Source organism: Mustela lutreola, chromosome 16, assembly GCF_030435805.1.
Source record: "Mustela lutreola isolate mMusLut2 chromosome 16, mMusLut2.pri, whole genome shotgun sequence".
In the NCBI taxonomy this organism is placed as follows: domain Eukaryota; kingdom Metazoa; phylum Chordata; class Mammalia; order Carnivora; family Mustelidae; genus Mustela; species Mustela lutreola.
Genome location: NC_081305.1, coordinates 40466497 through 40492274, shown reverse-complemented (window position 1 = coordinate 40492274; position 25778 = coordinate 40466497). Strand labels below are relative to the sequence as shown.

Sequence of the window (25778 nt, the reverse complement as noted above, 5' to 3'; positions counted from 1 at the left end):
ATTTCCCACATGTGAGAGCCATGGCCATCTTTGATGACCCCGTCTAAATGCCTCTGTGATTTTTCTTCAGCGGGACATTAGAGGTCCCCTTGCTGGCCTCCAGACCCGGAGGAGCTCTTCCTTCCCTGTGCCATCCCAGCACCAAATTTGTCTTTCCCTTTCCCTTGGCGCCTTCTGTAATTCGTGTTACATGATAAGTACGTGGGTGTTTTTCCCTCCATACTCTTATTACCTTGTCGATGAAGACAAATTTTCTTCATTGCAATCTAGGTGTTTTGCCTTGAGTAGGTGTGGATAATGACTAGTACTGAGAGAGTGAAGGTTGGGTTATACTCAGAAACTTCTGAATGACTGCCAGGTGCCTAAAACCAGATTCTCTGATTTCCGTTGTGTGGAGAAGCTAGTTTTTGCTATTCTGTGCGTCTTTGAGGTAAACTGTCTAAAATCTTTATTAAGCTTCCACATGGTGTAGACTAATGGGGGGAAGTGCTTGAGTTCCAGGGTTGATAAAGACAAGAACATTGCCTGCTCTCCAGAGCTTCCGTTCTGCAGGTGAGGCAGCAAGTGAGAGAGTAGGGTTATTGGAGGTCACGCTGTGAGGCTGGAGGTCCTAGAGGGTGACTCTGGGGGATGGTCAGGTCCCTCTGAGGAGGAAGGACAAGAGATTTCCCACAATGGCCAGCTGCAGTGGTGTTCCCTGGGTGAGCATCCTTGCCTGGCCATATGGGAATTGGGGATGGCAGGGGGAGGACTGGTGGGTTCCTGGTGGGGTTAGATTCCTGGGTGGCCAGTGCAGGTGTCCCCTTTCAGGCCCCAGGCGGGGTGTCAACAGGACCCAGGTAATCCCATACACCAGTGACACTGCTGGGTTTCATTTGTGCAGAAACACATCATCCATGGCTTTCTACCTGCAGCCAGCATCGCACCAAAGCCAGCTGTGCCACGCACACCTCCTCCCCGCAGCCCCAACCCTTCTCCAGAGAGACCAAGGTGAGTCTCAGGTGGACAGCCATTAGATTCACATCCTTCGAAATGTTTATCTTGGTTCCATAATGAAGCACTTACTATGGTTTCTCTGTGGGATAATGATCTGTTCCTTTCAGGGGTATGGAGTTTGTTTCATAATTGTAGTGTTCCAGATTAAAGCATTAAAGCCCAAGTATATAGGTTCATAGTATGTTGAAAGGAATTTGAATTATGCACAGAATTTTCTTTTGAAATACAAGTCTGTCTTTTAAAAGAGCTGATTTGGGGGCACCTGGATGGCTCAGTGGGTTGAGCCTCTGCCTTCGGCTCAGATCATGATCTCAGGGTCCTGGGATTGAGCCCCACATCGGGCTCTCTGCTCAGCAGGGAGCCTGCTGCTCTGCCTACTTGTGATCTCTCTCTCTGTGAACCAAATAAATAAAATCTTTAAAAAAAAATTTAAAAATAGCTGATTTGGGGGAAAGAAGGAAAAGGATGTTCACTCCCCAGAGCCTGGGATTCCCTCATCTTCCGGTGCTCTCAGCATCAGAGAACTGACTTTCTTTTATACCTAACACCTCTGCCTGTGCCTTCTAAGGGCTTAGACACAGGAGAATTTTAGACTATTTTTTATCCATAAAAAAACATGGATACATGGCTTGACACTTACCATTGAATTGACAGAACTAATTTCCTGCAAGAGTGGTACCTTTGTTTTAGTGTTCTTTGAAATTAGAATATGGTATGCCTCCTGAGAAAGAAACACTTTGAAATATTTTTAGTGTTTGTTTTTTCTTTAAGTACCATGTTGCTAACAAGAAGAGCCATTTATTAGTGTTTACCCCGAGCCGAGGACTGTTGTAAGTCCTTCAGAAGCATTATTTCATTCCATGCTCTCAGCGACCCTCTTAGAGAGGTCTTGTTGGGCTCTCTAGCTCGGGTTCAAGTGCCTGCACTGGTGCAAAGTGTCACAACTGGCAAGCAATGGCTCCAGTACACCTGTGGGTCTGTCTCCCCAGCTCTTCACTGTCTTTGTGACCAACCCTGATGCTGTATCGTTAAGGCTTCCATGTTTCTGTGGCAGCAATGATGGCGAGAGACAGCTTTACCTTCCATCCTCAAGCAGAAAAACCAACACATTTATCTCATTGCAAGCATGTTGTAGGTCAGTTAGAAAATCTTTGTTGTCTCCTCTACTGTACAAAAATATCTTCCTGGATTATTATGTTTATAAGCCAAACATAATCCACAAAGCTTTGGTAAATGTGGCCTATTTCCACATTTTTTTTATTTGTAGGAACTGGCGTTCAAATTACATTGAGATGTTACCATGCTTCGTGTGAAGTGTAATAGTGTAAGAATCCTACAGCCATTGACTTCCGTCTCCTCCTTCCCATCCTTCATGTTACTGTTGCCCCTTCTAATTCCATACATTATAAGTCTCACAGTGTATTATTATTACTTTTGCCTTAAGCAGTCTTTTTATGTTTCTTAAACCAATTTTATTGAGGTATAATGGACTTAAACTACATATTTGAAATGCATCATGTTACGACATATATTTACACCCATTAAACCATCACTGTAATCAAGATAATAAACATATCCATTATCCCCCAGGTTTCCTTGTGGCCCCCTTTGTAATTCCTACCTCCTGTGCTTCTCCCCCTTCCCATTCCCCTCTGCCCAGTCCACCCTCGCCCCCTTCTCTCCACCACCACTGAGCAGCTTTCTGTCATATTAGATTAGTCTGCATTTCCTAGAATTATACGTAAGTGGGATTACACAAAATAATTATGCCAGCTTCTCTGATTCAGGGTAATTATTTTGAGATGCATCCATAATGTAGTGAAAATCGGTAATTCATCTTTTTTACTGCTGAGTAGTGTTCCATCATATGAATAATGAATGTGTCACAGTTTGTTTCTCCATTTACCTGTGGATGGATATTCGAGTTGTTTTCAGGTTTTAATTTTTTTTAAAGATTTTATTCATTTGACAGAGAGAGAGAGATCACAAGTAGGCAGAGAGGTAGGCAGAGAGAGACGGGAGGGAAGCAGGCTCCCCGCTGAGCAGAGAGCCCAATGCGGGGCTCGATCCCAGGATCCTGAGATCATGACCTGAGCTGAAGGCAGCAGCTTAATCCACTGAGCCACCCAGGCGCCCCTCAGGTTTTAGTATTTTAAAACTAACGCTGCCATGAAAATTTGTTTACAAATCTTTGTTTCCTACACATGCTTTTGTTTTTCTTGGATAGATACCTAGGAGTAGAATAGGTGGGTCATAGACTTGGTGTGTATTTGTTAAGTAACTGTCAAACTGTTTTCTGAAGTTTTAATTTATGTTCTGACCAGCACTGTGTGAGTTCTAGTTACATCCTCAGCAATACTTGATTTGGGCAGTAATGTGTGTGTGTGTGTGTGTGTGTGTGTGTGTGGTTTATAATTTAGTTGACATTAGTTCTAACTCATATTTTTTATTGATAGGATTTTGGAAGTGGTAACAATGTATAGAGCTTGTTTTGTGAATCTCCATCTTCCTTATGCTTTCTGGGTGACCGTATATTGATTCCCATTCCTTATTCCTTTGGCCCAGGCAGCTCTGTTGTACCTGGAGTCCATGCACACATCTGAAATTCCCAGATCTTTCCTTGCAGATTTCTGGATGTCTCTACCCAAGGGGGCTTACTTCTTAAAGCTCACTCCACAGATATGCTTATGAATGTAAATTTTGGACTTTCTAAGTAGTATACTTTGTAGTATAATATAGTACAGTTCTTATAGTATACTAAATAGTATACTAGTAGTGTAGTCACATCTCATTGTGGTTTTATTTCGCATTCTTTGATTCCTAAGGTTGTTGAGCATCTTTTGTGTTTATTTGCCATTTGGCTTTGGTGAAGTGTCTATTCAAATCTTGTGCCACCACTTTTGAAAACTGGGTTGTTTGTGTTCCTATTACTGTATTTTTAAAAAAAATTTTATTTATTTGATAGATCACAAGTAGTCAGAGAGGCAGGCGGGGGGGCGGGGAGCAGGCCCCCCTACTGAGCAGAGAGCCTGATGCGGGGCTCGATCCTAGGACCCTGAGATCATGACCTGAGCCAAAGGCAGAAGCTTTAACTCACTGAGCCACCCGGGCTCCTCCTATTACGGTATTTTGAGAAGAGTTCCTTATCTATTCTGGATACAAGTCCTTTATCAAATCTGAGATTTGCAAATATTTTCTCCCCGTATGTGGCTTGTCTTTTCATTCTCTTAATAGTGTCTTTCAAAGAGCAGAAGTTTTTAATTTTTATGAAATTTATCATAACAATTTTTTCTTTTAAGATTATGATTTCAGGGACGCCTGGGTGGCTCAGTTGGTTAAGCAGCTGCCTTCGGCTCGGGTCGTGATCCCAGCGTCCTGGGATCGAGTCCCACATCGGGCTCCTTGCTCCGCGGGGATCCTGCTTCTCCCTCTGACTCTGCCTTCCACTCTGTCTGCCTGTGCTCGCTCTCGCTCGCTCTCTCTGACAAATAAATAAAATCTTTAAAAAAAAAAAAAAAGATTATGATTTCAGTGCTTCTCTCTCTGACCTTCTCCTCGCTCATGCTCTCTCTCACTGTCTCTCTCTCAAATAAATAAATAAAATATTTAAAAAAAAAAAGATTATGATTTCAGTATCATATATAAGAAATCTTTGCCTGACCCAAGGCTACAAAGATTTTCTCCTATATTTTCTTCTGGAAGTTTTATAGTTTTGGGCTTTATATTGTGGTCTATGATGTAATTAGAGTTTATTTTTGAATATGATGTAGGAGGCACAGATTCAAGTTGATTTTTTTGCACGTGGATATCTGGTTGTTCCAGGACCATTTGATGAAGAGGCTATTGTATTAACTCCCTACTTTTGTGTAACAAATTACAACAAAACTTAGTGGCTTAAAGCATAAAACAGTCACATTTTTTATCCCATGTCTCATGATGCTCTTTTTTAAAAAATTATTTGGGGCGCCTGGGTGGCTCAGTGGGTTAAAGCCTCTGCCTTTGGCTCAGGTCATGATCCCAGGGTCCTGGGATCAAGCCCTGTGTTGGCCTCTCTGCTCACGAGGGGGCCTGCTTCCTCCTCTCTCTCTGCCTGCCTCTCTGCCTACTTGTGATCTCTGTCAAATAAATAAATAAATAAAATCTTTTTTAAAAAATTAAAAAATTATTTCCTCTTTGTGTTTCATTTTGGTTGTTTTTTCTTGTTTTGCTTTTAATTTCACTAGTCCTTTCTTCTGCAAGGGGTGATTTGCTGCCCGTCCCATAGAGTATAATTTTCAGATCTCAAAGCTCAAGCCTTTTTTCCCCCCCAAGTCTTTTTTAATACTCTCCCATGTTTCTACTTAGCTTTTTGAACCTATGGAATACAGTTATAACTGCCTTTTTTTTTTTTTTTTTTAAGATTTCATTTATTTACCTGACAGAGCAGGAGCCCAAGCAGGGGGGTGGGAGAGGGAGAAGCAGGCTCCCTGCTTGGCATGGGGCTCAGTCACAACCCAAGCAGAAAGCAGACGCCCAATGATTGAGCCATCCAGGCACCCCATAACTGTCTTAAAGTCCTTCTCTGCTAATTCTAACATATGCGTTCAGTTTCGAGTGGGTTTCTGTTGATTCTCTCATCATTTTGGGTCGTGTTTTTCTGTCTCTTTGCATGCCTGGTTATCTTGGATTGCATACTAGATGCTGTTGTGTCACCTTGCTGTATGCTAGATATTTTTGTATTCCTACCAATCTTCTAGAATTTTGTTCTGGGATGCATTTAAGTTCCTTGGAACCAATTTGATCTTTTAGGTCTTGTTTTTATGATTTGTTAGGTACAGCTGAAGTAGTGCTCAGTCCTGGGTTAAGTACTCCCCACTACTGAAGCAAGACCTTTCCAAGGACTGTACTCAATGTCCTGTAGATTATAATTTTTCCCATCTGTCTGGTGGGAACAGGCATTGTCCCCAACTGTGTGTAAGCACCTGGCACCGAACCTCGAATCATTGTCGGTAGTTCTTCCAGCCTTGGATAGTTTCCTCACATTCGTGCACTGAGGAATGTTTTGCTGAACACTCAGGGGGCTATCTACAGATTTCCGGAGTTCTCTCTGTTCAGCTCTCTCCTTTCCGGTCCTCTGTCCTGCAAATATCCGCTGTGCTGTTCCTGGACACTCAGTTCTGTCTCCATAGCTCAGGAGGTCCACCTGACTTCACTGTGCCATGACCTGGAAATTCTCTGAGGTAGTAAGCTGACACAGTTGTAAATCTGTTGCTTTGTTTTGCTTTTTCAAGTGGGAGTATAAATTTATTACTCTGTCTTTCCAGTATTAGAGTTTTGAATAATTTGCATATTTTTAAAAATGCCTTTTAAAATCATTTATATCTTTTTTGGGGGGCACCAGGGTGGCATAGTCAGTTAAGTATCCAGCTCTTGGTTTCAGCACAGGTCCTGATCTTACTGTCTTGAGAGCCTGGCTCAGGCCCTACACTCAGCATGGAGTCTGCTCGAGATTCTCTGTCCCTCTGCCCCCCAACTCGTGCGCGCGCGCATGCTCTCTCTCTTGCTAAAATAAATAAATGCATATCTTTAAAAAATAATTTAAAAATAAAATTTTTGCATTTTTTATATTTCCCATTTTTGCCCCCCATTCTGATCTTTTATTTTAAAAGGAAACTACTTTAAAAAAAAAAAGGACGCCTGGGTGGCTCAGTTGGTTAAGCAGCTGCCTTCGGCTCAGGTCATGATCCCAGCATCCTGGAATTGAGTCCCACATCCGGCTTCTTGCTCGGCGGGGAGCCTACTTCTCCCTCTGCCTCTGCTGCCACTCGGCCTGCCTGTGCGCGTGCTCTTTCTTTCTCTCTCTGGCAAATAAATAAATAAAATCTTTAAAAAAAAAATAAGGAAACTACTTGAATAGAGACTGCTTAGATTGGAGACCTGGACCCATCTCCTTAATAGGAAATCTTGGACAAGTCATTTATATTTTAGGAAAAAATGGAGATGGCAGTAATATGCATCCATTCAGTTGGTGTGATAATGAAATGAGGCATATAACAGCCAGCGGGCTCGTAGTCAGTGGGGACACACTGCATGCACATGGAGCAGAAGGTCACCCTTCAGTAATTCTCATGACCTGTCATTCAGCCTTCAGCTTGCTGGTTGTGTCTCACCTTTTCCCTGGCATGTGTTTGTCTAGATCTGCTCTGGCTGCAGTCATCCTAGCAACAACGCTGACCAGCCGGACTGTCGCCATTCCTCAGCCTCGCCAGAGATCCCTGTCTGAGAGTGACACGACCTGCGTCGAAAAGGACAGTTTCATCGAGCCCTATGCCACCACCTCTGAGCTGAGGCTTCGGTGAGGACCCTGTCGCTGGCTCTGCTGCATCTCTGACGGAGGCGCCCCAGCTCACATGTGCATGCATGCGTGTGTGCGTGCGTGCGTGTGCCTGTGACTAGAGTTAGTACTCAGGTTTTCATCATCAGGGTTAAAGGGACGCTGTCCTGGGACACTGATTGTTTTTGACTCCTCTCAGAATTCTCTCTTGGGTGGCTCTTGTGAGATTATGGCTTGTGAAAGCCCTGGGTATTTTCCTGGCTGCACAGAGCCAGCGAGTTCAGGACAGCCTTCAGCCCCTCACGGGACTGTCCCGTATCACCACCTAGATGCGAGAGCTGTCACCCACCACCTCTTGTGTGGCCTTCTCTGAACATTGCTGCTGATTTTACCTTCTTTGGCACCTACTTTACAACCTTTTCTCTTCTTTCACATCATGTGCTCTGTTGCTTGAGCTGGGTGACTGCCGACATCCGGCTGGGCGGTCAGCAAGGTTTCCTCGTCAGGAAGCGAGCACTGGCAGCAGAGCTGAGGAAGGTATAGGGAGTGCCTGGGAGCGGCTCAGGAGCTTGGGGGAAATGGTCAGTGTGGGGCTCGGATGAGCTATCAGGACAGAAGAGGGAGCATGACACAAGGACAGATGTGGGCAGCTGAAGGAAGATGTTTGTGGCAGGGGCTGGGGCACTTGGGTGAGGTGGGCAGTCATTCAAGATGGCCTGGAGGAGTAGGCAGAGGCCAGCCTGGTGATACCTTTGGTGGCCCATTCTGAGGTTTGGTCCTCCCCACCCCCTTTCGCTAGCAGCACCAGGAAGACACTGAGGATTGAAGGGCTTATGGAGTAGGGTTGGGGGAACACATGACCAGGTTTACCTTTTATCTGTCATGTTTATTCAGTTTTGTTTTTTGAGGGCTTTTTTGTGGGTTTTTGTTTTTTTTTTTTTGGCATACCTTTTTATGCAGTAAGATGTGTCAGTCTTTGTAGTTTCGGACATTGTGAAATCTAGAAAGGCCTTCCCTATTCTTTTTTTTTTTTTTTTTTTTTTTTTTTTTTTTAAATTAACATATAATGTATTATTAGCCCCAGAGGTACAGGTCTGTGAATCGCCAGGCTGGCCTTCCCTATTCTGTGAATGCTCACTTATTTCCTTCTAGGACATGTTAATATTTTTGGTTTTCACATTTTAATCTTGACTTCATTCTGAGATGTCTGAATATAGCCTGTTTTCGTCATAAGAATTTCACTTTGGCTGGATTAGAATTTAAAGATGAGGAAATGATCTTAAACTTCATTAGAAAGAATAGCAGATAAAACCATCAGAGGAAATCCAGAGAGTTTTGACTTGGGGGACGGCTGGATTAGCCACGTCATACTTAAAATGCGTAGTTGAAGTAGTGTAAACAGTGGGACTGCTGTACAGAGAGGTGCGTGTGGATGCCCTGAGGGAAACTGGGGTTTGCATGCGGGGTGATGGTTTCATAAAGACCACTTCACAGAGCAAAGGGGAAGGAAGGGATTCGACAGTATAGTGCTTAGCAGTGGTAGAAAAAAAATCTGCTTCCAGCCTTGCCTAGTTCAAATACCAAACAAATTCCTATTTAAATGAAAGGAATTTGTTCCTTTCATTTATGAAATGAAATTTATGTGTATGTTTGTCTTTATGTGTATGAACATATGCATAAATAAGAGCAGGCAATCCTATATTCAGTGTTACCAAACCTCTGAGGCAGATGCCTGCAGTGCCCTTCTAAGCTAAGAATTTAGAAGGTAAAAAAGTGTTTTTTAATGATCTGTATGTATAAAAAGGAAATTTACATAGCCACAGTTGAATTAATAGAATAGGAAAAATACTTACAGTAAATACAAAGTTGTGAGTTTTGTAGATAAATATAGATTAATTATAGATTAAATTTGAATTGAAATAGACCTATTAGAAGCAAAGTGGATCAGTAGACAAAGGGCATGAAGAGACTGTCCACCACACAATTACTGCACACAAACAAATGGAAATATATTGTTTTGGTAAGAAATGCAAGATTTATACATGAGATTTAAGTTCTTGTGCCAAGTTTTAGAAAATTGTTACTAATAGAGTCATTATTGTAGCTGATTGGTGAAATGATTTTGTGTAGTATGCCTGTAGACCCCAAAAGAGTCATACCATTTAACTCAGCACTTTACTGTACAGTTATCTGGTTCATAAGATGGATCCTACATACAGAAGAGATTATTTGCCTGTAGATGTTCATTACAGAGCGATTTGTAACAATGATCATGGGGGGACTTAAGTACAGGAAGTAGCTGACTAAACTGGTATACCTATTTGGGGCTTACCTTTAACATTTTGACTTTAAATATGTGTTACCAATGAGGCAAACTGTGTATGTAGGCAGTGATAGGAACTAGAAAAGCCTACGTTAAGAGGCTTGTGTTACAATGCAGAAAGAAATGCTGAGTGTACAAGGAGATGGGATTGTGGGTGACTTAATCCTTTAGCTTCTGTATGTTTTGTAAGGGGGTTGTAATCATTTTATGGCGGGGACTTGGAGGTGGGTCCATATACCGATGTGAAGTGTTTGGGGGTTTGCCTGTTTGTTTATTTTGCTCCCGACCTTTTAATGCAGACCAAATTGGCAGAATGAGACAGGAAGAAGATCTTTGCCATCCTTTGAAACTCTGGGCTCCAGGGAGGAGGAGGAGGACACGGACGCACAGCTGTCGTCTGGCTGTGACGAATCGGAGGATGTCAGCGCTCCCAAAGCAGAGGGAAGTCTCAGTGCTGCCGTGTATGCTGTGCCCCACAGAAACCAGGTGTGGCTCACATTCCAGAACATCTTCTGCACCCTGTTAGCTTATTGTAAAATTGTGTAGAGTGCACCAGTAAGGATTTTCTTTTTTCTCTTCTGCCTTTAACGACTTTTGTCTGGAGGCTGATTTTCTGAACACAGTCTCACATTTTTTTATCTGGTCAGGCAACAGATTTCAGACTCTTTCCTTTATTGTTCAAAGACAGGGTCTTCAGAGAAAAGGTAAACATCCTCACATTCTCAATGTAGATTTCCAGCCAGTGCTAAGTAAACCCACTCTTTCCTCTGGCCCCCAAGGCTACTCTTTTCCTGTCACTTTTCCAGTGTCAAAATGCATGTTGCAACCTTTCTTCAAATGCATGCCCGACAAGAGGAATGTCGTCATTCACCTTGGTAGTAGCTGACACTCTTTGAGCACTTACCATACGGGAGCCTCTGTTGCAAGCTCTTCCGTGCAGTTAGCCCCCACTGCCTCGGTGAGGTAGGTTGCATTTACGACCCCTTCATGAGGGAGGAACCGTGGTACAGCGAGGCTGATGGAGCCCATTCCTTCACCGCTGCCTGAGCTTCTCGGTTTCAATTCCACGCTCCTAGGGTTTGGGAAACTGGATAATGCTGTTTCTTTAATGGCAAAAGACAGCACCATAATTTCTTTTTCTTTTCTCTCTCTCAGTGTCACTACAACATGTGTTACAGTGACTGTATATACAGACTTGCAGCATCAAATGATATTCAGATTGTATTTCTATTGAGTACCCCCTCCTGTATGGACTCAAACATTCAGTGGTCCTACGGAGCTTAGTTTGAGGAGTCCTTCTGTGAGTGTTTTAGGAACTAACCATCCATCACTTTGTAACACATGCAGACTGTGGCAAGCAGAGTGAGGTTTCTCTACAACAGGGAGGCTGGAGCAGGTGTATGGCAGCCGAGCCCGGAGCAGGTTCTGCCGCGGGCCCAGGGGAAGTCTCTCTGCCCCACAGTCTGCATACTTTCTGGCCAATATTTTACACTGAGGTTACAGACAGAGCTGTTTATCACTCAACTGTTTATCACTCAACTTTGGAAGTAAAGCTTGCTACCCCATTTCCCGTAGAAGAAAGAATGTCTAGTGACAGAAACAATCTCCTTTGTCGTTAGCAGAATACATATTTTGTTTTGTAGACATGTCTGTCATGGTGTCTTCAGGACCCATGTGCAGTTGGGAAATTTTGTTTTAATATAAAATGTGAAAAGTAGAACAAGACAGCTAACAATATTGTTGAGGTTCTAGAGGGATCATCTAATGCTGATGTTGGCCGGTGCAGGGGTAGGGGTGAGCTGGTACTACCACTTTGGAAAACTGTCTGACATTTCAGTTTCTATTAAAGTTGAACATCTATATTTTCTATAACCCAGCAAGAAAACACATGGAAAAGTAGAAAGTAATATAACACATTGCTATTCTCATTCTCCAGAATGAGCGAGTATTGACAGCTTATCTTTTCTTGTTTCAGATTCTTTAAAAAGAAATTATAGTTAGGATTGAAATCTTTGTCTCCCTCCCTGGAAGACCATTTGGTTTTGGATTTGGAATACATTTTAGAAGTCTGTGTTTTTATTCTCCTACTACAAATAAGTGCCAGCAAACAAATAGAGTACTTTTTTTTTTTTTTTTTTTTTTAATTAATGTAAATAGGTCATCACAGTGACCCATTCATTCTGCCTCTTGGCTTTTTTCACTTAGCAGTGCAGTTTTGAGATGAATTCACATTAACTTTTTTATCTGCACGCCTACTGATGAACATTTGGGTTATTTCCTCGCACATTTGGTCCACACACTTAAGTGTGCTGGGTCATGCCAGATGTTGCCAGATTGTTCTCCAAAGCGGCTTTTGTCCTTTTGCCTTCCCACTAGCCACGTATGCATGCCAGTCACTGCATTTCTGTTTGTCCCAGCCAAAAGGAGTGCCGTCCCTATGCAACCCAGGACCCAGAGGTGGACTTCTAGGAACTGATTGCATTTGGAAGGGCTTATCGAGTCTGTACCTTGTCCTGGCCACTGCAGATGGCATGAATGAAAGGGCGCTTTAAGCTGGAAAGGGATTTCAGTTTCCCACAGCCTTACCATCAGGTTTTTGGGGGTAGAGGTGGTGAAAAGGTTATGGGGTGATGCAAGAGGTGGAGGAAGGCACATTGACATTTTCTGAGCCTTTAATATAGGCTAAGCAGCTTATATGTACCATCTCATTTACAGCACACCCTCGGGGTTAAGTGTGTGAAGAAACAGGGTAAGTGACTTGGCCAAGGTTGTTACCCAGAGGCAGGATTCAGTCCAGGGCAGCCAAGTTTCTCTGTTTAGAATTAAAATTTGCGTTCATCGTCCTTTTACCTGTTGAGACTATTTCTTAGACATAAAGCTTTCTTTGAAACTGACCAAATATTCTCAAATTGATAAGATTAAAGTATATACCTTTGGGGAAAATGAGTGTGTGGAGCCAGTGAAAATGCTATTTAATCGCTCAATGGCAACAGTTCTGAAGGAGGTAGTGCCTCAGGGGTACATTTAAGGTCAAAAAGTAAACTTGCCTTCTCTATATTTACTATAGACATTCTTTAATCGGGGGTAAATAATTTATAATTTTTTTCTACTACCTTTAAAGTAAACAATTTTCAAAACTAGAAAGATAAGGAAACAGAGCGACCCAAATCAGGCGATTTGGATTTAAATCTATACCTCATGCCTCTCTCTGTGTTTCAGGGTAGTTGGGCAAACATCTTCATGTGAAGTGTGCACCCGCCCAGAAATGGCCTAACATGGAAAGGAAGTCTTGTTTTCAGCAGTTTTCTTATTGGTGTCACCCCAAAAGTAAGGCTGGAGGGGAAGTGGTGGGCGTGAATTTGTGTCCAGTTCCCATGAAGCTAACGTCCAGTGGACAGAACAGTGCCATGGGCATTCAGAGACCTGGGTTCAAGTCCCTGCTTCTTGACTTCCCAGCAGTATGGCTTGGGTAAGTCAGATAACCTCTCTGCACCCTTAAAGGACTGTGTTAAGGAGGACACTCTGGGTAGGTCAGTAATTCAACATACAGTGATTGAGCATGCAGCGAGGACCAGGCATGGTGCTGGGTGCTGGAGAAGCTGCATAAAACAAAGTCTACAGTCACACGGTCACCAGTTAGCCAATCACAATTATAATAAATGTTACAAAGGAAGGTTATATAGCATGGCATGAGACCATGTCAGCAGCGGGGGATGTAACTTTTCTGAAGGGATTGTGGAGAGAGACAGCAAAGGGATGGAAAGAAGCTCCAGCCCCCTTGCATTACCCTTTGAGGTCACTTGATTCTTCTGTATGGCACCTTGGTAGGGTTGTTCATTATCCTTTGCAGTTCAGTAACTTCACCAGAATTCACTGCGGTGTGTGTTGTTATCTGTCCTTTCTTCCTGAAATTTAGTTTGATATTTAATTCTGCAGACACAGATTTTCATCTCCCTTTTTTGTTTTCAGGGCGCATTTCCTTCCCTATTTTGTTTTATCGTTGACTAAGCTTATCTATTTATTCTCCTTTGGGAACACTTACGCATTTGTCGGCTGTCCTTTGTCTTCCATGTCTGTTCTATTTTCTATAACCACTTGTCCCTCTTTTTTCTTTGCAGTGTCACTTTCTGGGATTTGCTCTGTATACCCTCCTCTCTTTGTCACTGTGTTATTGCTTCTAGTATAGCTTTTACCTTCTCTGTAGTGATTTCACTTTTCCTTTTGGTTTTTAGTTTTACCGATTTACTTTCCACATCTTTTGTTGGCTTGTTGCTTTTCTTGGTCTTCTGTATCTCTCCTTTGGGTTCTAGATGTCAGTCTGTGCCATCCTTCATTTCATGTAGGGAATAGAAGCTGGATTCCAGACAGTAAAGGTGGGCTGTCCACTGGTGTCTCCTTTAGCTTCTTCTCGCCTTGCTTCTGCTGTGTGGGAATGACTCTGCTTTTCCCCCATCAGAACGTCACTGTGGACCTTTATAACTGTGACACATTGTGGTTTTTCAAGGATCAGCATGCCTGAAGTCTGAAGAGGTGTGGCAGCTTTGGCTTCTCTCTCCATTCCAAATTTCATCACTTTGTTAGCTGTTTTCTGCCATTGACTAAGCTTTCTCCCCCCACCCCCATTCTTTTGATTGCTTTCAGTAGATTTTAAGGGAAGAGAGTGTAGTGTAAATGCCTTATTACTATATTTGAACAGAATTCATGAATGTTACCAAAGCTCTCCTGTCCTCATTCTTGCTATTATTGTTGTGTTTGTGGATTTGCAGGGTATCTTGTTACAAAGTGCCATGCATTTGCCCACTTGTCTGTGTGGGCATCCAGCCAAGAGACTGGTATTTGAGGGTCTGCCATGTGCTTGGATGGAGACCCAGAGAGGAACAGGTCATGCTGGGGTAAACCAGTGCTCTCTAGAATTTTCTGGAGGCCAAGAAATAGCAGACATTCTTCTGCTGCTGCTCTTGAGGATTAGGAATGTCCCCTTTCTGTCTCCATAGTTTTCAATTTATTTAAATTTATCTTTCTGTTACACAGGTAGTGCATGAATATTTCTTACAAAAGCTTTGGATAGTGCATGTAAAGTGCAAGCTTGTCCTGAAACCTGCTGTTCCTTCCAGTCCTCCTCTTCTCTCCAGGAGAAGCCTCTGTGGTCGCTTTGACATCTGTGTTGGGTTTTTTGTTTTTGTTTTTTTAGCTGCAAAAATGAAATAAACATAAGGTTTAAATAATAGACCTCTAACTCTCTGACCTAAAAAAGTCAAAAGGCAGGAGACTCTAATATTGTTTCAGCTGCTATCAAAGGCTGGTGCCTGAGATCCCCTTGGCCTCCCCCTCCTCATGGTCACCACTGGGTGCAGCTGGTCCTGATCCCAGAGCAGAAAGGAAGAAGTGGGGCAGGGGCCTTCTCATTATGCTGCTCTGTATTTATTAGGGAAAACATTTTTTTCCGGAAGCTTCCCAGCGGGAGTCTCATTGGTCATGTGGCCACCCCTTGACTAGTCACTGGCCAAGGATTCCCATGGTTCCTTGCCTGGGGCTGAGTCCATTTGCACCAAACAAAATCAGGGATCTCTTAGCAAGGGAGAAAGGAGGGCACCGATTACTGACTGGGCAGGCAGTGTAGGGGGCCTGCTGTGGTGTGATTCCTGCGGGCTCTGCGTTTGCACATGAATGTCCAGGTACAGATAGAAATACCCTCTTCAGTTTCTGTGCATGGAGGTTATTGACTCTGCTCCACCAGTTCTGGCTCCTCTGTAGGAGGCTCACCCCCTTCAGAAGCAGTAGAAAGCCAGGATAGCAACAGGGGCACCAAGTTGTCATTCCAGCCAATATGCAGAAGCCACCGAGAGAATGAGCTCTGCCATCTTCCAGTAGGAAACATGAATCCCCAAACCCTTAGTCAAGCATTGTGTTAGACGTCTGGAGGTCCTTCTGCCTTGCACAGCAGAACTGCCCCTTCCAGAGTTAGTTCTTGGGAGCACTTGACTGGCTCAGTCGGTTGAGCATATGACTCTTGATCTCTGGGTCATGAGTTTGAGCCCCATGTTGGGCATGGAGCCTACTTTAAATAAAAAAAACAAAAACAAAACAATACAAAACCAGAAAACCAGACTTCGTTCTTGGTTCACTGCAAATTCTTAACCACACGCTTGCCTTGACCTTGCCTCCAGGTGGAGTTAGCTGGACCTTCCTGTCGTTTACCTCTAATGACCCTAGAATGCATCTGGGGTGGGGTTCCTATCTTAGTATCATTGATGGGAGGAGAGGCTTCGGAGAAGGTGGCTACAGCCCAGGGACTGGGCCCTGTGTCATTCCGGTTAATCTCTGCTGGAGGCCAGGGGATAGTGGGGACTCCACCCAGATAATTCATTTCCCAGCAGCCTCTGGAAGCTGCAAGCTTCCTTGCTGTGTTGGCAGGTTTTCTCCTCCAAGGAATGTCAGAAGGCTTCTGACATCGCTGATCACTGGTGTGTGTTTTTGAACTTCATATGCCTGAAATCCCAGAACAAGTGTTTCTTTGCATCCAACCACATTGTTAGGTGTCTACAGGTTTACAACTGTATCTTCCTGGTAAATTGGATATTTTGTCACTATTAAGTGAACCTTTTAACATTTGTTTTGTATGACATTTTCCATGTTTCTTCTGTTTGATATTTGTACGGTCTGGTTTTTTCCCATCCTTTAACTTCAACCTTTCTCTATCCTCCGGCTTATCTGTGTCTTGTAAAGAGCATATTGTTTTTTAAAACAAGTTCACGGAGATATAATTCACACACCATGCTACTTCTCCATTTATCACTGCAACAGATAGTTTTCTTAGTGAACTGGGTTTGACAAACTTTTCCTTTGTCTTTTTATTGAAGCATTTAGTCCTTTAAGTATATTTAAGGTATATGTGGATATATTTGAATTTAACCTTGTCATCTTCAATTTTTCTATTTCTCCCCTTATTCTTTTTTTTTCCTTCGGTCTTTCTTTGAATTGATGATTTTTTCAGTTTGTTTTCTTTCCCTCTACTAGGTTGCAAATTATACCCTTCTTCCCCCTAAAATTACCCTAATGATTATAGCATGTACATTCTCCTCTCTAAAATCTGGGGTGCTAGACCACCCAGGAAGAGCGTGAAGGAGCCTGGCACAGGTGCCGCAGGCACGTGAGGACAGGCCATTCCCAGCATCTCTGATGTCCACGCTGTGGCTGGTTTGGCCTACTTCTTCCTTCCATTTCTTCAATACCCAGATAGGTTTTGTTAGCATTAACAAGGTAATTTTTATAATCAGAACTATCTGGCAGTTTAAAAAAATGTTTTAAATTCAAACTCGTTCTTTTTTAAAAAGTTTTTTTATTTTTTCAAGATTTTATTTGTTTGAGAGAGACAGAGATAGCGAGAGAGAGTGCATGAACAAGGAGGACAGGGAGAAGCAGGCTCCCCATGAGCAGCGAGCCCTATGCAGGGCTTGATCCCAGGACCCTGGGATCATGACCCAAGTTGTAAGCAGGTGCTCAACTGACTGAGCCACCCAGGCACCCTGAATTCAAACTTTTAAATAGAAGGGTTTGGGGGTGCCTGAGTGGCTCAGTGGGTTAAAGCCTCTGCCTTCGGCTCAGGTCATGATCCCAGGGTCCTGGGATCGAGCCCTGCATCGGGCTCTCTGCTGGGCGGGGAGCCTGTTTCCTCCTCTCTCTCTCTCTCTCTCTCTCTCTCTCTCTCTCTCTGCCTGCCTCTCTGCCTACCTCTCTGCCTACTTGTGATCTCTCCTTGTCAAATAAATGAAAATAAAATCTTTAAAAAAAAAAAAAAGAAGGGTTTTTAGGTTTTATGGTCACAAATTCTTTAGGCTTATTAATCAGTGTATTAACTATAGACAGAGGTACATAGACCATAAATGTACAGCTCAATGAAATTTTTATAAAGCAGCGCCTCCCTACTGATTAAAAAGAAAAATGGCATTACTAGTACCCCAGAAGGTTCCCTTTGTGACAGAGAAGAGGTCACTGCTTCCCGGAGTTCACCACCACCCTGACTCCCAGAGCTGATCAGCTCATGAAAGATCACCTTAGTTTTGCCTACTCTGAAAACTGTAGTTTTAGTCAGGACATCCTGTATGGTTTGGAGCATTTGAGGGTCTTCAGTTGTGTGTCGCAGTGCTTGGTTCACTGTCCGTGCTGACAGTATCCCGCTGTGCAGTTTGGCTGTTCGGGGACTAACTTGTTTTGTTGATGCTGGACACTGGCTTGTCACTCTTCAGCACACCACCGCCGTAGACAGCTGTGCACACGCATGTATTCCAGTGGGCCCGTATGGCATCTAGACACTGCTGTGTGGCACAGCTACTGTCTAGGACCCATGTGGTTTCAGCCTTCGCCCTTGGAGACTAGCAGAGAGTGATAGTGGAGGCCCCATGGCACTTTCCCATTTCCTTGATGGGAGTCACTTAACTGATCTTTGGCACGGCGAACCAGGCAGTTGGTTCCCAGGAGATAAAAGCTAAGAAGTCATTTCCTGTTTCTTCCTTCAGAAGCTCAATAGAGTGGGAGACCCGTGTGCCCTCCTGGGTGGGGTCACCCCTGGAGACCTGTTCTCAGAGCCCGGTGGGCCTAATAGCCCTAGCTCTCGGCTCTATAATGCCCCTTTTGGTGGACATATTGCCAGTCGGCGCTGGCACTTCTTTGTCAGTTTTGATAACAGCCCTCCCCTTTCCCACAGTGCAGCGAAGCCCGCGGCTGGTCACGTAAGCAAGACTTCACTGAGGAGTCAGGAGGACAGAAGGGACAGCAGCGTAGAGCGTGCCAGTCATGGCTTATTGTACCGGGCCTGGTTCACTGGTCTTCCCCTCACCCAGCCTCTGTTGCCAGTAGACTGTCTCCAACTCCTCCCACGGAGGTCTGTAAGGGACAGCTCTGCAGCCCTGCCACCATTCAGGATACCTACGTAGGACACCCTCACAGACAGTGGCGGGGAGGCTTCCGCTCCCTCAGGAAACTACATGTACAGAGAACCCACACAGCCAGCAAACTTAGCAGACCCAACAGCAGACCTCGAGCCCACACAGTGACCTGGATGAGGCTTCTCCCGGGGCAGCTCACCAGTTCTCGGCCCATGTAGTGATGACTAACATGGCGTCAGTACCCGGTTAGAGTCATCCTAGGTGCTGTGCGGAGTGGGTGAGACACAGCCCCCTTTCCTGGCTGCTTCCTGGAGGGAGTGAGGGAGGCAGCTGGCCCGGGTGGTGTGGGTGGGATGCCAAGTTCTCCGTGCTTGGATGGCACTGCCTGAGGGACCTGAGGTTTCATCCAGCCCTGCTGGATGTGCTCCTTTTGTGTCAGTGGCAGGTGACCATGGAGGAGGTATGGAATAAGACATTTGAGTTTGACCGGAGGAAATTTGATACAGAGAGCGCTTACCACATGTTCTTTTGTCTTTTGTAACAAAAAGGTTGCATTGTCACGTGGGGTGGACAGTGAAGATGATGAAAATAGTTCTAAGCAGGATGGGTTTCCAGGCTTGCTTCTCACAACACAACATACACAAGAAAAAGGTAAGAAAAAAAGTTTAATACCAAAGCATTTTTTGGCAATAAATATTGGTTAATTTTTTGGACATAAGGCCATCGTACCTCTGCCCCATGGTTCTGTGATTGTAAGTGGGAATATTCCTGAGTTCTGTTTTCACTGGAGACAAGTTAGTCGACGGCCACTTGCCTGGATGTTAGGCCGTCTTTAACGTATCAGGTGCTTCCTTTGGAGTCCATTCTGTCCGTTCTGTCAGCTGTGAGAGGACACATGGCGGGGAGGGTTAAGGCTCAGGCTTTACGTTCTACGCACTCCTTTCCTGCGGCTCCAGAACAGCTTTCCGTTTCCTAAGGGGGGCTTCCATGTACAGGTGAGAAGAAACCTGTCACACTGTGGGCACTAACAGCTGCTTTGTCGGGACCCTCAGAGTTCCTCAGGATCATGGGGACTAATTGGGAAACAATACCAGCCCCCTAATACCTGGTCCAGAAAACAGTGGCTGGTTAGGTGGCATGTTTTATCCCTGTGGGAAAATCTATATGAATATTAAATTTGTGTTAAAAAATATATCTCTTCTTTAATTATAGAGGTAATACTTTAAAAAAAAAAAAAACCTGAAATGTAGAAATACATAAATGCACATAATTGTACTGCCATAGATAATCTTGACAATTTAGAATGTATGCAGGCGAAACCTACACATCATTTTGTTACCTGCCTCTTCTCTTAAACACACCGTGAATATCTCTCTGTGTTTATTCATGTCCATCCATTTTCTAACGTCTGTGCCGCCTCTGGCCTGGTATGTTACTGTGAGACAGAATCCAGTCCGGAGACAGAAAGCAAGCACATGGTGATCTCAGCAGGGAAAGTTTAATGTAAAGAATCATCAACTATCACAGGGTTGCCTGCAAAGGAGAAGACAGTGGTAACAGAGAGAGGGAAGAGCTACTTCCGTACAGTTAATGCACATGTAGGGCGCCCAAGGGGAGAAACACATTTGGAGAGTCACTCAAGGCCCAGATGGAAACCTGGGGTTGCTGTCGCTGTGGCCCACTGGCTAGTGAGAAAGTTAGCTGTGTCGTGCTAACAGAACTCACTAGAAAGCCGCCCTCTCCAGAGGAGTGCCAGAAGAAGCCACCCAGGGGGAAGTGCTGACTGGCCACTTTTAAGGGAAGGAGGGAGGGAGCAGAAAGGACAGAGAGAGGGATGGAGACAGCCCTGGAATGAGGCACCCAGACCCCTTCCTCCTCTGTGTCTCTGGCCCCCTCTGCTGACGAAGCTCATCGTTGCGCCCCTGGCAAAGTGCAGGGGGTGCAGGTCCACCTGTGGGCAGTGGGGTGGAGTGCAGCTGAGAGGCACAGGGTTGGGGAGGGGCTCCTGCAGTGGTTTTTCTTTGTGGTGGGCATTAAAAGCCTCTGGACACCTGTGAAAAAGGCCCCACACCAGCCGCAAACTCTAATGCAGTGACTCTAGGCCGGGGCCCAAGGTCTGTGTTCTTATCAAGCACTTCAGAAAGTGTGACACAGGTGATCCTTGGACAGCACCACAGAGTCTGCAGCTTTTAGTGGTTCCGCTCTTGGCTCTGTCATTTCCAGGTAACGAGAGGTGTGGCTACCTTACCTAACCCCGCTTGTGCTCAGTCTGACTGCACCTTTCTTTGGATTCTTAACAGGGATTAAACTCCGTCATAGTGGGAAGTACAGTACGGTCCAGAAATGCGGGTTGATAATTCTTGTCTAGAGGTCAGAGCTGGGAAGCTCTGTGAGCCACGTGTGCCCTCCTAGCAGTGAGCACCCAGGAAGACTAGATGCCCAAGTGCCTTCCTCTGATCCCACCCGTGCCCTTCCACACATTGTGCTTTGTCTTTCTTTTCCATAGCCTAGTTTGTCAAAAGACAGCTCTCCACATACCTCCTCCCTTCCCTCATCTTGACAGCATCTCTCCTCAACACACTGCACTTTGGTTGGCTCTGTCTCCGTGACTCCCCTAAGCCGCTGACCCACGTCCTGTCAGACACAGAGGGTGGTGTTCTGGCTTCATCGTATGTGGCTTCCCAGGAGCCGTCCACACAGAAGATTGCTCCTGGTGTCTTAAAATCCATCTCTCCCCTGGCTTCATGACATCTCATGTTCCTTGTCTCCTCTTGCCTCTTGGGGTAACCCTTCTTCATCTCCTTTGCAGGCTCATCTCCCTCTCCCTGCCCAGTCTATGTTGGGGTCTCCCAAGACCAGTGTAGGCCCTTTGCTGTTCTAAGCAGTCACGCTGATCCCTGCTTCCAGTACCCTTTGTTGTGTGTTATGCAGTATGGGTACATATGGAATGCCCACTGTCTCTTGCTGTGGTAGCAGCCAGAGCAGTCTTGTCAAAACACAAAGTAGCATCTAGTAGTGTCGCTGTGTGCTCCCCACCATGGGCCTTCACGCCCTTTTCACTTAGATCTCTTCACTGGTTTCCCATAGCCTAAGAGATCTGCTGTGCCTGCCTCTGCTGGCCATTCTGCAGCCACACGGGTTCTCTTACTTCTTCAACTGCATGATGTTCCCTTCGGCCACAGGGCCTTTGCACATACTACTCTCGCTTCCTACCAGCTATTATCTATTACATATGAAGGAGGTGGAAGGAGGGGTTGCGTGTTTGATTTTTTTATGTTTTATATGTTCATATATATCTCAAAGGAAACACCCAGTTGATAACCATGGTTACTCTTGAGAGGGGAAAGTTTCAGAGAATTATGATCATGGGGAAGTTTTGATTTATCTGTATTATTAGTATTTTTGATAGCAGAACTGTGCTCATAAGGCGTGGCTTTTCTTTGAGGATGGGAGTAGTGCCTAACATGGCATATGGTACACAGGAAGCCCAGGGTAGGAGACTTTTGCTGTAATTTGAATAGTTTATACCACTTGCCTGGCAGACTGTAAAAATGAGAAGGATAAGGAGTCGAAATGTTTTTGAGAAATGATCAGTGAGAAAACAGAAAATAAAATATATACCCAGAGCCCAATGTACTGTACATACATTAAGTACCAAAGTGAACTTGGGTGATGCCAATTCTGGCTGTTTTTTCTGAAAAGTTGGTGACTAAGATACAATAGAGATGATGATTTTTCTTCAGGAAAATAGGTGAATTGTCCTTTTTAAAACGTTTATCATGGCACCTTTCAAACATACAAAAGTAGAGAAAATGTTCGACAAAACTCCCACGTAGCTGCTACCCACCCTCTACAGCTGGTAGCATTTTGCCATTCTTCGTGAATCCTCTACCCTTCCCCAGTTTTGTCTGGTGAAAAATTTAATGGGGCGGTCATCCAAGAGTTCATTAAATATGAAGACAGTAGGTCTGATGCAGCATTGGAAGTTACCAAAGCAAGACTATTGCAATAGTTATTAAAAATGCAAAATCTTTTTGTAACAGTTTAAACATTTGTTCATCAGAGGCTCACCTACTATGTGCCAGAGAAGACAGAGCCACGGGCCCCTCCACTCACATTCCAGTTGCAAGGGAGGACATGCATATGGGGGACTGTAGTCTGGGGTGCTGAGGTGGATGGCAGAAGCAGCACAAAGACCAGGAGAGTGGTCAACATTGCCAGCCAGAGAAGGCAGCAGGTAGAGGAGGCTTTGTTAGGCTGGATTCGGAATGACAAGGCGGAATTTCATTGGGTATGCCAGTCTAGACTGCCCCAGGACATTTGATTAGACATTTAGTTACAGATGGTGGGGGCAAGGTGACATTTTGGTCAAAAATAATTTCTTCAGTGATTATCATTCAAGTGTTGGTAATTGTAGTGAACCAGGAAGTAGATGTTCAATCTTTTATGTATCTTAAGGCATTTTTGTCTGTTTCTGATTTCTCTTGGCTTTTGCATATTTGTTTCTAATTTATTTCCATCCAGTTAGTTCTGCTCTGTAAATTGACTAGAAACTAACAACAACCAACGTTTCACTATGACAGAGGGCACAAGGCACTCTAGGACATAAAACTACCCTCCTTAGGGAGTACCTTCATCCCGAATGTGTATTTGTAAATGGAGGGTAACTGAGCGAGATTTATTTGCTTTTGTATCGCCAAGGTGGTTTGCTTCAAGGAACAACTATTTGTCTGACCAGGTCAGATGCTACTTCCAGGCAGAGAGGAGTGGGACCTCAGCACATCTGGGGAATAACGGGTTGTACATTTGGGGCACATTTGGGCAATACAGGATAGGGTCATGTTGGTAAGGCAGGGAGGGCTCAGAGTTATTCCCAAGGATTTGGCCCTGGTTCTGTAATCATGGGAGCCACTGGAGGTACTCCCAGATTAACAGAAGAGAGATGAGCAATTCAGTCTGGCCCCTGCCTTGTCTGGACCAGCTTGCTGTGAAACCTTGCAAAGGCTGTCCCTACCCTGGGGCTTGCTCAGCTCATCGGTAGGAGGGAAGTTCCTATGATCATGCTCTTCTGAGTTGTCAGATGTTTTTATCTGCTTTAAAACAGTTTTCCTTTCTCTCTTTTTTTAATCAGATGATAAATATTCTGTTCTGAACTTAAAGGTAAGATTCATTTTTTAAAAACCAATTTTCTCAACAAATAGCATTTCTGCCATAATTTTAAAAATTTTGTGTGATTTGTTGGGTGCGGGGGACATCTAGCTGTAAGAGTCCTTTCCCATTAAATGTTTTTTTAAAATACTTTTGAGGGGCAGCTGGGTGGCTCAGTTGATTAAGCATCTGACACTTATTTTGGCTCAGGTCATGATCTTGGGGTGTAAGATTGAGCCCTGCTTGGGCTCTGAGCTAAGCATGGAGTTTGCTTAAAATTCTCTTCCTCTTCTGCTCTTACCCACCTCCCGCCCAGTTGCTTGTGTGTGTGCATGCATGTCCACGCTTTCTCTCTCTCTCGCTCTAAAAAAAAAAATGCTTCTGAAACATGAAGAAACTCAGATTTTCTGTAGTTTAAAAATGACTATAAAAAAATAACTGTAATGCACTGATTGGTTAGAAATCACATATATAGGGGCGCCTGAGTGGCTCAGTGGGTTAAAGCCTCTGCCTTCAGCTCAGGTCATAATCTCAGGGTCCTGGGATTGAGCCCCGCATCGAGCTCTCTGCTCATCGGGGAGCCTGCTTCCTCCTCTCTCTCTGCCTGCCTCTCTGCCTACTTGTGATCTATGTCTGTCAAATAAATAAATAAAATCTTAAAAAAAAAATCAGAATGAATGCAGAATGAATAGACTAACAAATTTGCAAATGTGGAAATAGTTTTTTTCCTCCTTTTTTGCAAACATGGAAATAGTTTTAACTTAAGTTTTAATGCTGTGATGCCATACGAATTTCAAAATTAAAGATTTCTTAGCAGAGTTCATTCGTAGCCTTATCTACTTTGTCACCAAAAATTAGAAACTTAATATCAGATTGATGTGTAATGGCAAAATGAACAAGGTGTAATGGAAAAATGAACAAAAGTTCAAAGCCTTCCCTTTAACTTTTGGGTTTGAAAAGAAAGATCATATTCTTTTCTCAACACTTGGAAATGTGCTTCTCTATGGTGTAGGGTGTTTTTTTGTTTTGTTTTGGGTTTTTTTGCCTATCCCAAGGAAGAAAAGCCCATTTAGTCTGCCCCGTGCATCTCTGCTGGGCACCTGCAGTCCTGTCTTTTGCTTCCGAAACAGCCTGCCCCTGACAGCCTGCCCCTCTTGAGACCTATGTGTGAAAACACAGTGGCTGAACTCAAGGGCAAAAAGTCAGGAAGATAGGGCACCTGGGTGGCTCAGTTGTTGAGCTTCTGCCTTCTGCTCAGGTCATGATCCCAGGGTCCTGGGATTGAGCCCTGCATCCAGCTCCCTGCTCACTGGGCAGCCTGCTTCCCCCTCTCCCACTCCCCCTGCTTGTGTCCCCTCTCTCGCTGTGTCTCTCTCTGTCAAATAATAAATAAATAAAACCTTAAAAAAAAAAAAAAGAAGAAAGCTTGACCAGGACTTCTTTTAGTGCCTAAGAGAAGTCACCAGAAGGGCAAGTTTCAATTAAAAGAAACAATGGATATTAGAGTTCCTAAAGTTAAAGCAGACTAAGAGGTACAAGAGCCAAAGTGCAGAGAAAAAGGTGTAATTAAGTATTTGATATACGCTGACCCAGCTGCTCATACCAGTTTCCTTTTAGAAGATGCTAGCACTTGTAAATCATTACTCTTGATTTTCTTCCCCAGGATGAAAAACCATTATGTGAGAAGCCTCCACCCTCCCCAGGTATTTGCCTTTTGAATTTAATTGTGATGAAAAGCTTCTAATTTGGGAGAATGCCCAGAATCATCATGTCTAAAATAAAGGTCACTTTTTCCCCCTGTAAAGACTGTTGCTTCTTTCCCGTTACTGAAATTGGGAAGAGGGGGCACCTGCGGGACTTCCACATTTACTCTAAAAGAGAGGGTCTAAATGTTCAGACAGTGAACGTGAACGGTGTCCCCATGGGATGTGCTCAGACACTAGGAGGCCAGTGTCTGCAAAAGGGGGCTACTCAGTGTTCCCAGCACCTGCCAGGCCCATGCTGGGGAGCATGCCCACCTTTTCTTGCTTACCTCTCCTGGCATATTTTAAGCCATAGCTTCCATCTTAAATCCTATCTCAAATGTTTTCTTTGTGGGACATCTCCGAGTTCC

The 25778-nt window shown here is 44.2% G+C and overlaps 1 protein-coding gene across 7 annotated transcripts in view; it reads left to right on the top strand.

Annotated features, from left to right (window-relative positions):
- Positions 1-25778, top strand: part of CEP89 (centrosomal protein 89) — a 68512-nt gene that overhangs the window by 1025 nt on the left and 41709 nt on the right. For 5 of the 7 annotated variants that reach the window (XR_009348542.1, XM_059150994.1, XM_059150997.1 and 2 more), the window contains exons 2-8: positions 884-990; positions 7172-7330; positions 9932-10118; positions 18337-18513; positions 19066-19168; positions 23649-23677; positions 25329-25368. Coding sequence is in view for 6 of the 7 variants with exons in the window: in XM_059150994.1 (XP_059006977.1) it covers positions 884-990; positions 7172-7330; positions 9932-10118; positions 18337-18513; positions 19066-19168; positions 23649-23677; positions 25329-25368 (802 nt within the window). In the remaining variant the exon portion in view is untranslated. The remainder of the gene's footprint in view (positions 1-883; positions 991-7171; positions 7331-9931; positions 10119-18336; positions 18514-19065; positions 19169-23648; positions 23678-25328; positions 25369-25778) is intronic. The other 2 variants (XM_059150996.1, XM_059150995.1) reach the window with 1 other exon arrangement.